General features: G+C 37.7%; 1 protein-coding gene across 2 annotated transcripts in view; it reads right to left on the reverse strand.

The window, feature by feature from the left end:
- EFCAB6 (EF-hand calcium binding domain 6) overlaps positions 1 to 14,418 on the reverse strand; it is a 294,900-nt gene that overhangs the window by 195,594 nt on the left and 84,888 nt on the right. For both annotated transcript variants that reach the window (XM_071219103.1, XM_023588220.2), the window contains one exon: positions 4,491 to 4,615. In XM_071219103.1, the coding sequence (XP_071075204.1) occupies positions 4,491 to 4,615 (125 nt within the window). The remainder of the gene's footprint in view (positions 1 to 4,490; positions 4,616 to 14,418) is intronic.

Here is a 14,418-nt window from a genome sequence, read left to right on the forward strand (position 1 = left end):
AAAGACACAGAAAGAAACAGAGTCACTATATTTCCTTCATGTTGATAGGAATGTTGGAAATCAAAGGAGAAAATCTCTGATGTGGGAGGAGTGGGGTGAGGGGAGTGGGGAGTATTTGGGGACCTCTTATATTTCTTGAATGTAACATTTAAAAAAAATAGAGAGAAAAAAAGAAAAGACATAAAAAATATTTAGGGACTCACGGGATCTAAGTTTCTTGGAAAGCTGTATAAAGTTAAACCAACACATGGCTAAATTGTCCATTCTCTCTTTTGGGGAGGTGGGCTGCATTTGGGGAAGACACTAGGGGAGACTAGCTAGGACCTTTAGAGACGGTCCCAGGGTATTTGTTGGATTAATAAAACCCATTTTAAAAATCTTAATGACATTTGGTCTCCAAAGGAGTTTTATCAGGAGAGTAAGTCTGACATGACAAAGAATTTTAAGAAAAAGAGCAGAGAGTGAAACAAAAATCCTATCTCTGTGACATGTGTAATCTCTCAGGAATTGTCATTGTTACTATTTATAAAGGAAATTCAAATCTTTATTTAAAAAAAAAGAAAGCAATTCAGCAAAGTATTAAAAAAGGAAGTCTCACCATCCAAAGTTTTGTACACAGTGTTCCATTTAAAATTGCCAACATGATTAGAGGAACACGTAGTTTTACAAAAATGGGATTAAATACTACACTTTCATGTTTGAAAATGTTTTTTTTTTCATTTAACAATGTGGCATGAAATTTTCTCCCGTAAGAATTAGTATATCTCTACATCTTGCTTTTAAATTATATATAGTATCCCATCATATTGATGGATAAGCAAAGAATTCACCCATTTTCCATGTTGAACTAATTTTTATAATGTTTCCCTGATCTCCAGTCTAATGAGGTTTCTTACATTATTCCCTTTCATAACATACAGTCCTTTTCTGTCACAGCCCTCAAAAATTTTGTATTTATGAATGTGTTTGTTTACCATCTCCCTTGCAATCTAAGGTCATGCAATCTCCATTACAGCAGGTTTTGTGTCTGCTTTGTTCACTACTATATACCTGGAATGAAACACAAGTCTGGCATGAAGTAGACAATTGTTAAAATCTGATAAATTTTACCAATAAAATGTTCTAAAGAAGGGTTGGAAAGGGGAAAAAGCTATTCACTCTCAACAGTAAAAAGGGAAATTAAAATTAAAATAAAATTAAATTAAAATCATAGCTGAGCTACCATTTCATCTACATCAGATTGTCAAAAGTTAAAAAGTCTAACAACATCAAATATTGGTGAATATATAGAGCAATAGAAACTCTCAGAACCTCCTGTTGGGAATATAAATTGATACTCTGGAAAACAATTGGATACTCTCAATTAAAGCCAAGGAGCAAGGTGTGTCTACAACCACTCACACTGGCGTCGTTTGCTTTAGCACAAAACAGGAAGCAATCCAAATACCCATCAACAGGGGAATGCATAAAATGGCCAAAGGTATAGCCATGAAAATGATGCTGCAGCTATATCCAGAATATGCATACTAGGAATAAACAGGATGAAAGTAAATGGTGTGGAAAATATGCAAACATATATAGGAAAAAAAGAGAGACATATCAGTCTGTAAGGAAACATAACACAAGAAATATAAACAAATCCTCTGCAAAGATGTCATGCCCAAGCCAAAAATCAAGGAACTTGTAAGAAAATGATTCATTAAAAGAGAAGCTTGAAGACAATATGATACAACGATGAAAAAGATGGACAGGGATATTTCCAAGCTAAGAAGGCAGACAACAAAATAACATCATTGTAGGAATTAATAAAAAATTGGAAAAGAATGAGAGGCAAGACTGAAATTAATATTAGTGGTAAAGAAATGACTTGAAAGAATCCCAGTGAAGGCAGAGGAAAAAGTTCAAAGGACTCATGCCATTTGAGAGAAGATAATAGCCATCAATGACAGACACAGATGATTCAGCATAAGGCTAACTGAAAATACCAGGCCAAGAAGGGAGGCAAGAAGGGAGGGTGGAGGGAGAGAAGCTTTTTAGTGATATCAAAGAGGAAAAATTTTCCTGAAATGAAGGAAGAACTGAATCTGTAAACCAAAAGAACACCCTGCATTCCAGGAAACTTTGACTGAATGCTCCATGCTGAGACATAGCTTAGTTTTGCTTTTTAATTTTGAGGATCAAGAGAGAATTCTTTAGCATCCAGGTAGAAGAAGGAAATCGTAAGGGGAGAAAACCAGGTTCACTTCAGGCTTCTTCCCAGCAACACCCAATACCAGAGGACGTGGAAAATTATTCACAATATTTTGAAGAAAAGAAAGTATGAAAGAAGAATTATATCCAGCCGAGTTGTTTTCAAGCATAAAAGCAAGAGGCAGTGTTTCACATCTGAGAATAAAACAAAGGGAATGAAGGACCCGTGAGCCTTTCTTAAGGAAACTACTTGACAATGAAATCGAGCCAACCAAAACCTTAATCAAAATGAAGAACTCTGAGACGGATAAACTGTGGTCAGCACTGAAGAGGAGCGAGGTACATTAAATCCACAGGAATATATGAAGGCAAAACTCGGGGGATTATGGTAACAGAACTAAGAACAAAATACACACAGCGAGGATTGTGCAGTGGGGAGAGCAGGCAGGAATCAGTCGCCCGTGCCCACCACCCCTGAGCGCTGCGGGGAGAAGCCCTGCAGGCTGCCCGGACTGAGAGCCTCAAAAGCCACCGCGTTCCAGCTCTTACTGGCTTCCCTAATCTCGTTTCTTATCTTTTTGAGACCTGATACTCTTGTGGTAAAGGAATATTTATCCAAAGTTCAGCAGGGTCTTCATTTTCACCTAGGGATCGTGCTGAGGGGTTAAGTTCAAGGACTTTGAAGACTGGGCTCCAGGACTTATTGCCAGGGCAGCCTTGGACAAACCGTTGAGTCTCTTCCTGCCTTGGGGTCCTTGTCTTAGGCCTGAGGTGGTATCAGTGCCTGACTTGCTGAGTTGCTGTGGAGACGGAACAGGGTAACACCTGTGACACACTGAGAACAGTGCCAGACACGGACGACACCCTATAAAAGGGTAGAGGAGGAGAAGGATGTTTCTTTTCCTTCTGGGAAATTCAAGTATGTTTACATTAACTAGGTCTCATTTTAAAAAGGAGTATGATCCTATTCATAAAATTATTTCTGTCTACCCACTCAACTCAGACATCTTTCTATATGGGAATAAAGAAAAGCCTAGAAATACAATCACCTACATCTTTGGTTGTTTCTGTTGGTGGATTTCAGATCATTTATTATGTTCATCTCTGTACTTTTCAGAACTGCTTACATATTTTGTAATGGTTATGTATCTCTTTATGAAAACAATCAAGTCATTAACAATAACAGCAGAAGACAACTTTTACCAATTTAGCAACAGAATATTAAAGTACTCGTCTCTGCCACGCCCTTATTGCAACTGGCGTTTAGATTTTTCCTCATGGGCATTTTTCTATTGAAAAGTTTATAATAACTTGTAAAACACACATAGGAACATCAGGAACAGTTATTCCTTATCTGTCATTTATGTTGCAAATATGTTGCCAAGTTTATCATTTGTTTATATAACGTTTTACTGTACAAAAGCTGTTTCATTTACATGTAGTGAAATCTATCAGTCTTTTCTTTTATGATTTCTGGGATTTACTTCATGCTTAAAAGACGGTCTCATTTTAAGATTAAAAAACTTTCATCCACTTTAATTTTTACATTTAAATAGCTGATGCATATAGAATTTATTTTGGCGTGAAGAGTACAAAGTTACAAGCTATTTTCCCCCAAAGTGACTGGCTAATTATCATCGTAATAATTATTGAATACTCCACATCCCACTCCTACCACACTTTATTGAGATGCCTCATAGCATATGTTAAATTTATATATGAAAATTAGTCCATTATCCATCTGGTCTTTTAAATCAATTTGTATGTTTATTGCTGCACCAGTGCCTGCCATAGTGTCTTATTTAAATGACCTTTAGAAAATAATTTTTAGGTGGTAGGATAAATCCTCTATTATAATTTTATCAAAAGGAAAAAATAGCATATATCCAAATATAGGGAAAGTTGGCATTAAAATTGAATCTTCCAATCCAAGACTGGAAAAGTTTTCTTCATTTATTCAAGTTTTCTTTTATGGCACTCTTTTTATAATTTATAAAATATGTAAAAATGTTATATAAATGACACTTTCATAATTTACTTATATAAGTCCTATATTTTTTCTTCTTAGATTTAATATATAAGTAGTACAAAGGAGGTGCTTAGAAATCAATGAACTCATCATCACCATCACTAGTACCAATATATCGTTTAAAGAGATAGAGGAGATCTTAGAGTTTTAGGAGATACATAGGACCAAAACTAATTTTAGAAACGCGTATATCTAATAGGTTTTCCATAGCTGTCAACTTTGCTTCATCCACACATAAGATAACTCTGGCATTAGAAAAAACACTGCTTACCTCTTGGCAAAAGGTCCTCTCAATTTCATCTAGGTTGTAATTTTTCCAGACATCTTCAGATGATACAGACCTGGGCAAGCTCTCCTTTTTGGAATATTCGGCTTGCTGATTCTCCCCTGAGACCTCTATTAAAATAAAACAGCCTTAAGTATATTAACATTGCCAAAGGTACTTTAAATATTAACTGTTTTCCCCTATGCACACCTGAGCAGAGTCTCAGAGACAGATAAAGTAGATACAACCCCAGGTATTGGTTCTTTTGAGGGCTAAAGAGACCCACGGGTTCTATGGTCATGGCAGATGGGGTTCACTGCCATGTAAGTTGGCCCTTCTTTGAAGCTGGTGTTTCTGCGTGATGGAACTGGACTCAGATGGGATCTCTTTTCACAAGACTTTCATGCTACTTTACTGGAATTGTAGTTGGTGCTGGGGTTTAAGATATATCTAGGGGATTTGAATTTCTGGACTGACAATATGATAGCCAGGCCCTGAGCCTCAACAGACTTCAACTCCTACACTCTGATTTATTGGACTTACTCCACTCAGCTAACATGGAGTTGAAGAATGTCAACCACCACACCATGGAGCCTAGAGTGCCTACAACTGAAAGCAGGAGGATTGCATCTAGTATCCATGTGAAATCTAAGCCCCCTCTTGACACAGATGTGCAATGGACACAACCAATCCAAGGTCCACAGAGAAAATGTGGCATTGGTATAGGAAAAGTGGCCATGGTGGCTGCTGGGTGCGGGGAATGGGAGGAAGAGATGAGACATGGAGGCGTTTTCGGGACTTGGAGTTGTCCTGGGTGGTGCTTCATGGACAATTACGGGACATTGTAGATCCCCCCAGGGCCTACTGGATGGAACGTGGGAGAGTATGGGCTATGATGTGGACCATTACCATGAGGTGCAGCGATGCCCAGAGATGTACTTACCAAATGCAATGGATGTGTTATAATGATGGGAGAGAGTGTTGCTGTGGGGGGGTGGGGGGTGGGGGCGGTGGGGTTGAATGGGACCTCATATTTTTTTAATGTAATATTTTTTAAAAATGAATAATAAATAAATAAATAAATATTAACTGTTTCCTTTTAATCATTACCCGTCTGATAAAAATTAAGACTTGAATATATCAAGAAAACAATGAAGCATCAAACAAATGGTATTGGAATAGCTGAATGGCCATTTTGGAAAAAAATAAAGTTAGTCTCCCACTTGCTCTCTTATTCTTGAATAAATCCTAGATAGAGTGAATGTATATGAAATGGAATAATGAAGTCACAAAAGTAGTAGAATAAAACTAAGGTGAATGTTACATAATACATAATCTTAGCATGAGAAGACCCTTCCAAGGAAAACATTAAAGACAGAAATCATTTAAATAATTGATAAATCTGACAGTATAAATATTTAATCATTATTTGGTTTTAAAATCTCCACAAATAACAGTGAAAGAAAAATACGTGGGGAAAAACTATAGCTAAAATACATGAAGGGAAGCAGGCTTGGCCCAGTGGTTAGGGCATCCACCTACTACATGGGAGGTCCGCAGTTCAAACTCCAGGCCTCTTGACCCATGTGGAGCTGGCCCATGTGCAGTGCTAATGCGCACAAGGAGTGCCATGCCACACAGGGGTGTCCCCCGTGTAGGGGAGCCCCACGCGCAAGGAGTGCGCCCTGTAAGGAGAGCCGCGAAAGAAAGTGCAGCCTGCCCAGGAATGGTACTGCACACATGGAGAGCTGACACAGCAAGATGACGTAACAAAAAGAAACACAGATCCCTGGTGCCACTGATAAGAATAGAAGTCGTCACAGAAGAACACACAGGGAATAGACACAGAGATCAGACAACTGGGGGGAAGGGGGGAGGGGAGATAAATAAATAAATATATCTTTAAAAAAACATTCTGTGGGATATATTTAAAATATATATATATATGTACATGAAAAATACAGGTTAATTTCCACAATACATAAGAAGTTTTATGAATCCAAAAGATAAGCATCCAAAAGAAAAATAGGCTAAGGTCATAAAAAGGTAATTCATATTTTTTAAAAACCTACAAAAATCCAATAAATGTTTGAAAAACTGCTCAAACTCATTGGTAATTTAAAAAGTCTAATTAAAACAAGTTAACATTTTTTCATTTGTCAAATAAGCAAGGATTAAAAGCAATGCTAAGAACCAGTTCTGCTCTCTGTGTAGAAAACCTGAATACTCTTAAACACCTTCTAGAACTTTATACTAGTAGAAAATTGGACCACTGAACAACTGCATATGGATAAGGATATTTTTTCCACTGTTTATAGGAGTAAAAAGTTGAAACAAAGTTTTATAAACAGTGGCTTCATCTAGCCTATGAAATAATACACAAACTGTGAAAAGAAAGGTGCATGTCTAAATTTATGGAGAATGAAAACTTTTCCTTGAAATATACTGTTTTGTGATTGAAAAGATGACTAGCATAATTCAACTTACATTTTAACACTTATCTATGCATCCACTCATCCATTTGTCTATGCATCATAAAAAAAAAAAAATCTGGGAGGATAATATTCCAAAAACAATACTGTGGTAGAATTCAGGCAAGTAGGATTACTATTTTGTGTTTTTGAGTTTTGACTTTTTTGCAACACGTATTACTTTTATAACACAAGAGAATGAAATAACTCTAAAATATATAGCTCTTTCCTTTCACAAAATCAACTGCAAGGAATCACAAATGGTTTCCAGATTTATTTCCCAAAATGTCTGCAAATAAGCTTCAGCCAAATTAAGCACACTCATAATTACTCAGCTGTAGTTAACGAACTGCCAGTCATCTGGAATTCCATTTCCTACCTCCAAAAAAAGAGTCTGCCCAAGTATCCCTCTGGGCTACTTAAAAACACACAAAGTCTGTCCTTCAGACCTTGGTCTGGAATTCTAAGACCTTAGTGGGCTCATGCAATCCTAGAACACACAAATTCTAAGAGGCCTCATGGATGATGGAATAGAATCTCCCTGATAGATGAGGAAGCTACGTCACAGGCGGTGAGCAACAGAGGTCTCCTGCCCAGACCTTCTGATTCTTAGTCCCACGCTCACTCCACTCTGGGACACCAATGCTCTAATGGTGATTCACAGGAGCATACACACAGCACACCTGTGGAATCCCTTTGACGTTCATTTAAACAATACGCCAGGGTCTGGAGGATGGAGATTTGCCGACTTGCAAAAAAAGAGACGAAAGGTAGTACCTATACCATAGGGTTATTATGAGTATTAGATTATAAATGTATATGCCTAGTACTCAGTAGTCATTCAATATACATTAGCTTCATATTGATTAATGAGAGATTTTTAAACTAAAAGGAGACATAGAAAAAGAATTATCAATCAGTTAAAAAAAGAACTCAGAAAATTAGGTGATGGACCTCAGGAACAAATTAGAAAAAATAAAGAAAACAATAATTTCAGATATAAAAGGAACAAAAGAACACAAGAACAAATATACAGGTAATGCCTTAAAAGTAATAAAAGATTTTTTAAAAAAAGATATCAAGAACAGAAAAGAAGGAAGGAAAGTAGGGAAGGAGGGAGGAAGGAAAGAAGGAAAGAGACAACTTGTAAGAAAGTTATAGTCTAGAAGACAGGCTAAAAAACCTTTTTAACTTCGAAATACATGTAATATGAATCACTGAGAAGAGAACCAAATAATGGACAAGAACAAAAACTAAAAATTATAATTCAAGAAAACGTTCTTAAAATAGAAGACTCAAAACTGCCAATTTAAATAGCACACAATGTACCTGGGAAATCAACCAAGTGCCCAACATCCTAACATTCTAATAAAACTACTGGGTTTTAAATAAAAAGAAAAAATCCTTTGGACATCAAAGTAAAATATCAAGTCACTAATACGGGAAATAAAATCAGACTGCCATCAAACTTTTTTCTCAGCTAAACTTTATGTCACAAGGCAATGGATAAAAATATGTAAAATACTTTTAAAAGGAAACTTGAGCCAAGAATTTTATATCCAGGCAAACATTTTTCATGTGTTAAAGGCCACAGACGAACTTTCATGGACATGTAGGAAATCATACAATATCTCCAAATAACCAAGATGGAAAGACAAACCTAAAAAAGATGAAAGCAAATGATAAGGGAAGCAGATGTGGCTCAACTGATTGGACTCCCATTTACCATATGGGAGGCGCTGGGTACGTTTCCCAGGGCCTCCTTGTGAAGGCAAGCTGGCCAGTGCCCGCAGAGAGCTGATGGCCTGTGCCTGTGGAGAGCTCACAGCCCACACCCGCGGACAGCTGATGGCCCATACCTGCAGAAAGCTGGCCCAGCAAGATGACGCAACAAAGGGAGACAAGCAGACACAGAAGAACGCGCAGAGAATGGACACAGAGAGCAGACAGCAAGCAAGTGGCAAGGGGGGATAAACAAATAAAATAAATCTTTAGGAAAAAAAAAGCAATGATAAAATATAACAAAGCTTTCCACTCCTGATATGGCAATCTTTTTAAATTTTTTATTTATTTGTTCATTTTTTTAGGAGGTACTGGGAAGTGAACCCAGGACCTTGTACATGGGAAGTAGGCACTCAACCACTGAGCTACATCGCTCCCCAATAAGAGTTAGGTTTGTTTGTTTTGTTTTTAGGAGGTACTGGGTATCGAACCCAGGACCTTGCATGTGGGAAGCAGGAGCTTAGCCACTTGAGCTACAACTACTCCCCACTGATGTGGCAATCTTGTGGAAACTTCTTAATGACTTAAGCAGGAATAAATTAGAAAATAAATTAAAACCTGGAAATAATTTTTGAACTGCTCTGTTTGGTTGATACCCTGGCACCTGTCTGGATTCACTGGCTTTCCCCAGAACAAGCTGGTAAGGTAGGAATTCACATTAGCTGATCCATGGTCCAATAAAATGGTTTCTATCACAATCCAACCCAGAAAGGATATGCTGATAGCATGAGATTCACACTTGGGGACTGAAGATTTTGAAATGAGGCTGGCAGTGGGAAAGATGAGCCACTGATTTCAGAGATTTGTCTGCTATCCATACCATCTCACCATACTTTATGAAATAAGCAAAAGAAGAAAAATAGGAAAATGAGTAAAAAAAAACTGCTAGCATAAACTGAAACAAAACACTTTTAATATAAGCAGCCAGTAAGTTTTGCTTCCAACTACGGTGGAGTCACTGCCATAATTGGAAGCAAAATTATGAGCCAACCCTCCTAGCAGATAACAATTATCTGCTCAGGCCAAAACGTAAACAAAAGCTATCTGAAGGCACTGGAGAGCAACTGAAAACAGACATAAATTGGAGGGAATTCAATACTTGAAAATGGAATAGCACTTGGTGATTTTTGCTATTTGGCTATTTGCCTGAGGGCAGGTGTCAGCAGGAACCAAGCTAAGTAGCTAGAATACGAATATAAACTCATTGTCATATTGTCAACAGGAATCAGAAAACAGAGTTCAGAACTACCACAGTAGCCTGAAAGCCCAAAAAGAAGAAATACAGAAGGGCAATTCTAAAGCCAGTGAACAAACTCTGCTAAAATCTCTAGCAGGCCCCTCATTAGAGATGTTTGAAGCACACACCAAGCTGCCCAGATAAAGCTAAAAGAACAGAATAAAGATTTCAGGTGTTAACCCCACTCAGAGAAGATGAATATTAGAGTTTGCGTGCTGTCAAGTAAACTGGCTGTTAAAATAAACACTTAACATTCTTCAAAGGAACCTAACAGAATCCATAATCTCTACAATATAAACTTTTCTATATCCAGGAAAAGTTCCAAAGTTATTAAACATATACACAAAAACACACAATACACTCCAGGGACTAATCCAAATAACTGAAAAGAAAAAGGTAATCAAGAAAAAGTTCATCAATAGAGACGAAACTGCAAAAAGATCTAGATGTTGGAATTAGCAGACAAAAATTAGAAGCCATTACTTTAACAGTGTTTGAGAAGGTTAAGGAAATTATGCAACCAATGAATGAACATAAAGGAAAAATCAGCAAAACAATAAAAGCTGTAGAGAAAGAACCATTTGGAAATAATAGAACCGAAGGAAAAAAAAAACATTATGTGGATTTTAAATTCACTAGATGGGATTATCAGGAAAATGGAGAAGGAAAAAAGAGAGATCAATAGAAAGCATCTGATATGAAGAAGAGAAAGAAAAATAATGGAAAGAATTGATCAGAGCTTCAGTGACCTATGGGACAATTTCACACAGGTTGATATATATGTAATCAGAGTCTTGAAATTAGTAAGATGAGAACATGTATCCTAGAGAAATTTTAAAAATTGTGTGTCCACACAAAGCTTGTACACTGATGATCAAAGCAGCTTTATTCACAACAACCAAAATAAGAAACAACCAAAATGTCTCTCAATAGGTAATTGGTTAAATAGACTGTGGTACAACCATTCCATGGAATATAGCTCAGCAATAAGAAGAAATAAACTATTGAGGGACTTCCGGGAAGATGGTGTCAGACTAGGCAGGCAGGTCTCAACTCTCTCACAAAAACAATGGAGGAAGGGCAAAAAGCTGTCCGAGCAAACTGCTTTGGGTCTCTGAAGACCAGGAGAGTGCTGTGCAACCCCTAGGAGGTCAAGCGGCAGAGAAACGAAATAGTTGAAAAGAAAACTGTGAGTTACTAGTCACCACGGCTGGGAGAGGCACCTGCCCCCAACCTCAAAGGGAACAGCCCGGACAAAAACCACGGTCTCTGTAGCCAATTGAGAAGGGAACAGGTGTCTTCCTCCCTGGGAAGTGGGAAGATGTGACAGAGAGTGGAGAGTGGTTTCTCTTTGGTGAATTTGGTCAGCAGAGCCAGTTTGAATCTTGGCTCTGGTCAGACCAGAATGGGCAAGTGGAGGTTCAAAGAGTCACCTCTGTGGAAAGATATGCAGATGTGTGCCATCTGCTGACTGGCTGGGAAACTGCAAGGAGCAAAACTGCTTTTAGGTGTCTCTTGCCCCAGTCCCCTTGATCTGGTCTGTACCCCAGTAATGAGTCCCTGGCCCTATTTTGATAACTTAAACTGGACAATGGTAAAGGCTTAGAATAAGTTGAACCAAAAATCAAAGAAGAGAGTGAAGCAAAACCACTAGGCAAGAGAAAGAAATTGGTCATCAAAGTAAATTCACCAACATATTCAGATGCCTAGACATTATCAAAAGATTACAAGCCATACTAAGAAATGAAAAGAAATCACCCAGCCAAAAGAACAAACCAAAAATCCTGACAAGACACAGGATTTAAGACAATCAATGATAATCACACTAATTTCCTAAATCAAGTAAAAAGAAAATATGACTAAGAAATAAGGATATTTAGAAGACACTCAGTGAACATAAAGAACAATTTGAAAGCTTACAAAGAAAAGTGACAGAACAGATGGGAATGACAGACACCGTGAATGAGATTAAAAATACGTTAGGGAAGCAGTATTGGCCCAACAGATAGGGCGTCCGCCTACCACACAGGAGGTCCAAGGTTCAAACCCAGGGCCTCCTGACCCATGTGATGAGCTGGCCTACATGCAGTACTGATGTGCGCAAGGAGTGCCGTGCCACACAGGGGTGACCGCTGCATAGGAGAGCCCCACGTGCAAGGAGTGCGCCCCATAAGGAGAGCCACCAGCATGAAAAAAAGGGCAACCTGCCCAGGAATGGTGCCACACACATGGAGAGCTGACACAGCAAGATGATGCAACAAAAAGAGACATGGATTCCAGGTGCCACTGACAAGAATACAGGCGGACACAGAAGAACACACAGCGAATGAACACAGAGAGCAGACAACTGGGGTGGGGGATGGGGAAGGGGAGAGAAATTTTTTTAAAAATACATTAAATGGGGACTGGATGTAGTTCGAGGTTGAGCATCTACTTTCCATGTATGAGGTACTGGGTATCAAACCCAGGACCTCCTAAAAAATTACATTAGATGCATATAACAGCAGATATGAATTGAATGAGAACAGAACAATGCACTTGAAAAGACAGGAAAAGAGAAAGAGAAAAGAATGGGAAAAAAATGGAACAGGGTCTCAGGGAATTGAATGACAACATGAAATGCACAAACATATGTGTTATTGATATCCTAGAAGGGGAAGAGAATGGAAAAAGAGCAGAAAGAATATCTTTTAGAAAATAATGACCAAAAACTTCCTAACCCTTATGAAAGACATAAATGTCAATATCTAAGGATAATGCACCTCAAACAGAATACATCTGAATAGACCTTATTCTGAGACACCTACTATTCAGAATGACGAATAACAGAGATAAAGATAGGATTCTGAAAGCATCAAGAGAAAACCAAAGTATCACATACATGGGAACCTCATCAGAAACCACAGAGGCGAGAATAAAGTGGTACAATATATTTAAGATACTGATAGAGAAAAACTACCAGCCAAGAATTCTGTACCCAGCAAAACTGTCCTTCAAAAATGAGGGTGAGTTTCAAGTCTTCATAGACAAACAAAAACTAACAGTATATCACCGAAAGACCAGAACTACAAGAGATACCAAAGGGAGTGCTGCAGCCTGAAAGGAAAAAACGAGGATGAGAGACTTGAAGAAGAATGCAGAAATGAAAATTATAAGGATAAATTAAAGGGTAAAAAGACAGACAACAATAAGATATAACAATGGAAAGCCAAAGGATAAAATGGACAAATGCCTTTATAGTAATGACACTGAATGTTAAAGGCTTGCATACCCCAATCAAAAGACAGAGTGATATTATGGATAAAAATAATATGAGCCATCTATGTTATCTACAAGAGACTCACCTTAGATGTAAGGACACAACCTGTTTGAAAGTAGAAGGTCAGAAAAAGTTATTCCATGCAAATAATAACCAAAAAAGACCTCTTATAGCAATACTAATATTGGAAAAAATAGATTTTAATGTGAAAGTGTTATAAGAGGTGAAAAAGGTCATTATATATTAATATAAGGGACAATTCACCCAGAAGAAATAACTATAATAAATATTTATGTACCTAACCTGGGTGCCCCAAGATATATGAGGCACACACTGGAAAAACTGAAAAGAGAAATAGTTGTCTCTACAATAATAGTTGGAGATTTCAATACACAACTCTCAGCATTGGACAGAACATCTGGACAGAAGAAAGAGACAAGAATAATATGACACATGAACTAAACCTAACAGACACTTATAGAGCATTACACACCAAAACAGCAGGACATAGATTCTTTTCAAGTATTCATGGATCCTTTTCCAGGATAGACCATATGTCAGTTCACAAGACAGGTCTCAATAAACTTAAAAAGACTGAAACTATACAAGACACTGTCTCTAATCACAATGTAATGAAGCTGGAAATCAGTAATGAACAGAAAAAAGGGAAAATTCATAAATATATGGAGGTTAAACAACACATTTTTAAATAATCAGTGGGGCAAAGAAGAAATTGCAGGAGAATTCAGTAAATATCTTGAGATGAATGAAAACGAGAACACAACATATCAAAACCTATAGGACACCACAAAGGTTGCCGAGAGGGAAATTTATAGCCCTCAATGATTATATTAAAAAAGAAGAAAGAGCTAAAATGTAAGATGTAACTGTTCACCTGGAGCAAGTAGAAAACGAACAGCAAACTAATCTCAAACCAAGCCAAAGGAAAGAAATAACAAAGATTAGAGCAGAAGTAAATGAAATATAGAATTTAAAAAACAATAGAAAGAATCAATACAACCAAAAGTTGTTTCTTAGAGAAGATCGTCAAAATCGACAAACCCTTACCTAGACAGACAAAGAAAAAGAGAGAAGGGCAGTGAACTTGGCCCAGTGGTTAGGGCGTCCATCTACCACATGGGAGGTCTGCAGTTCAAACCCCAGACCTCCTTGACCTGTGTGGCG

The sequence above is a fragment of the Dasypus novemcinctus genome, chromosome 12 (genome assembly GCF_030445035.2).
Source record: "Dasypus novemcinctus isolate mDasNov1 chromosome 12, mDasNov1.1.hap2, whole genome shotgun sequence".
NCBI lineage: Eukaryota > Metazoa > Chordata > Mammalia > Cingulata > Dasypodidae > Dasypus > Dasypus novemcinctus.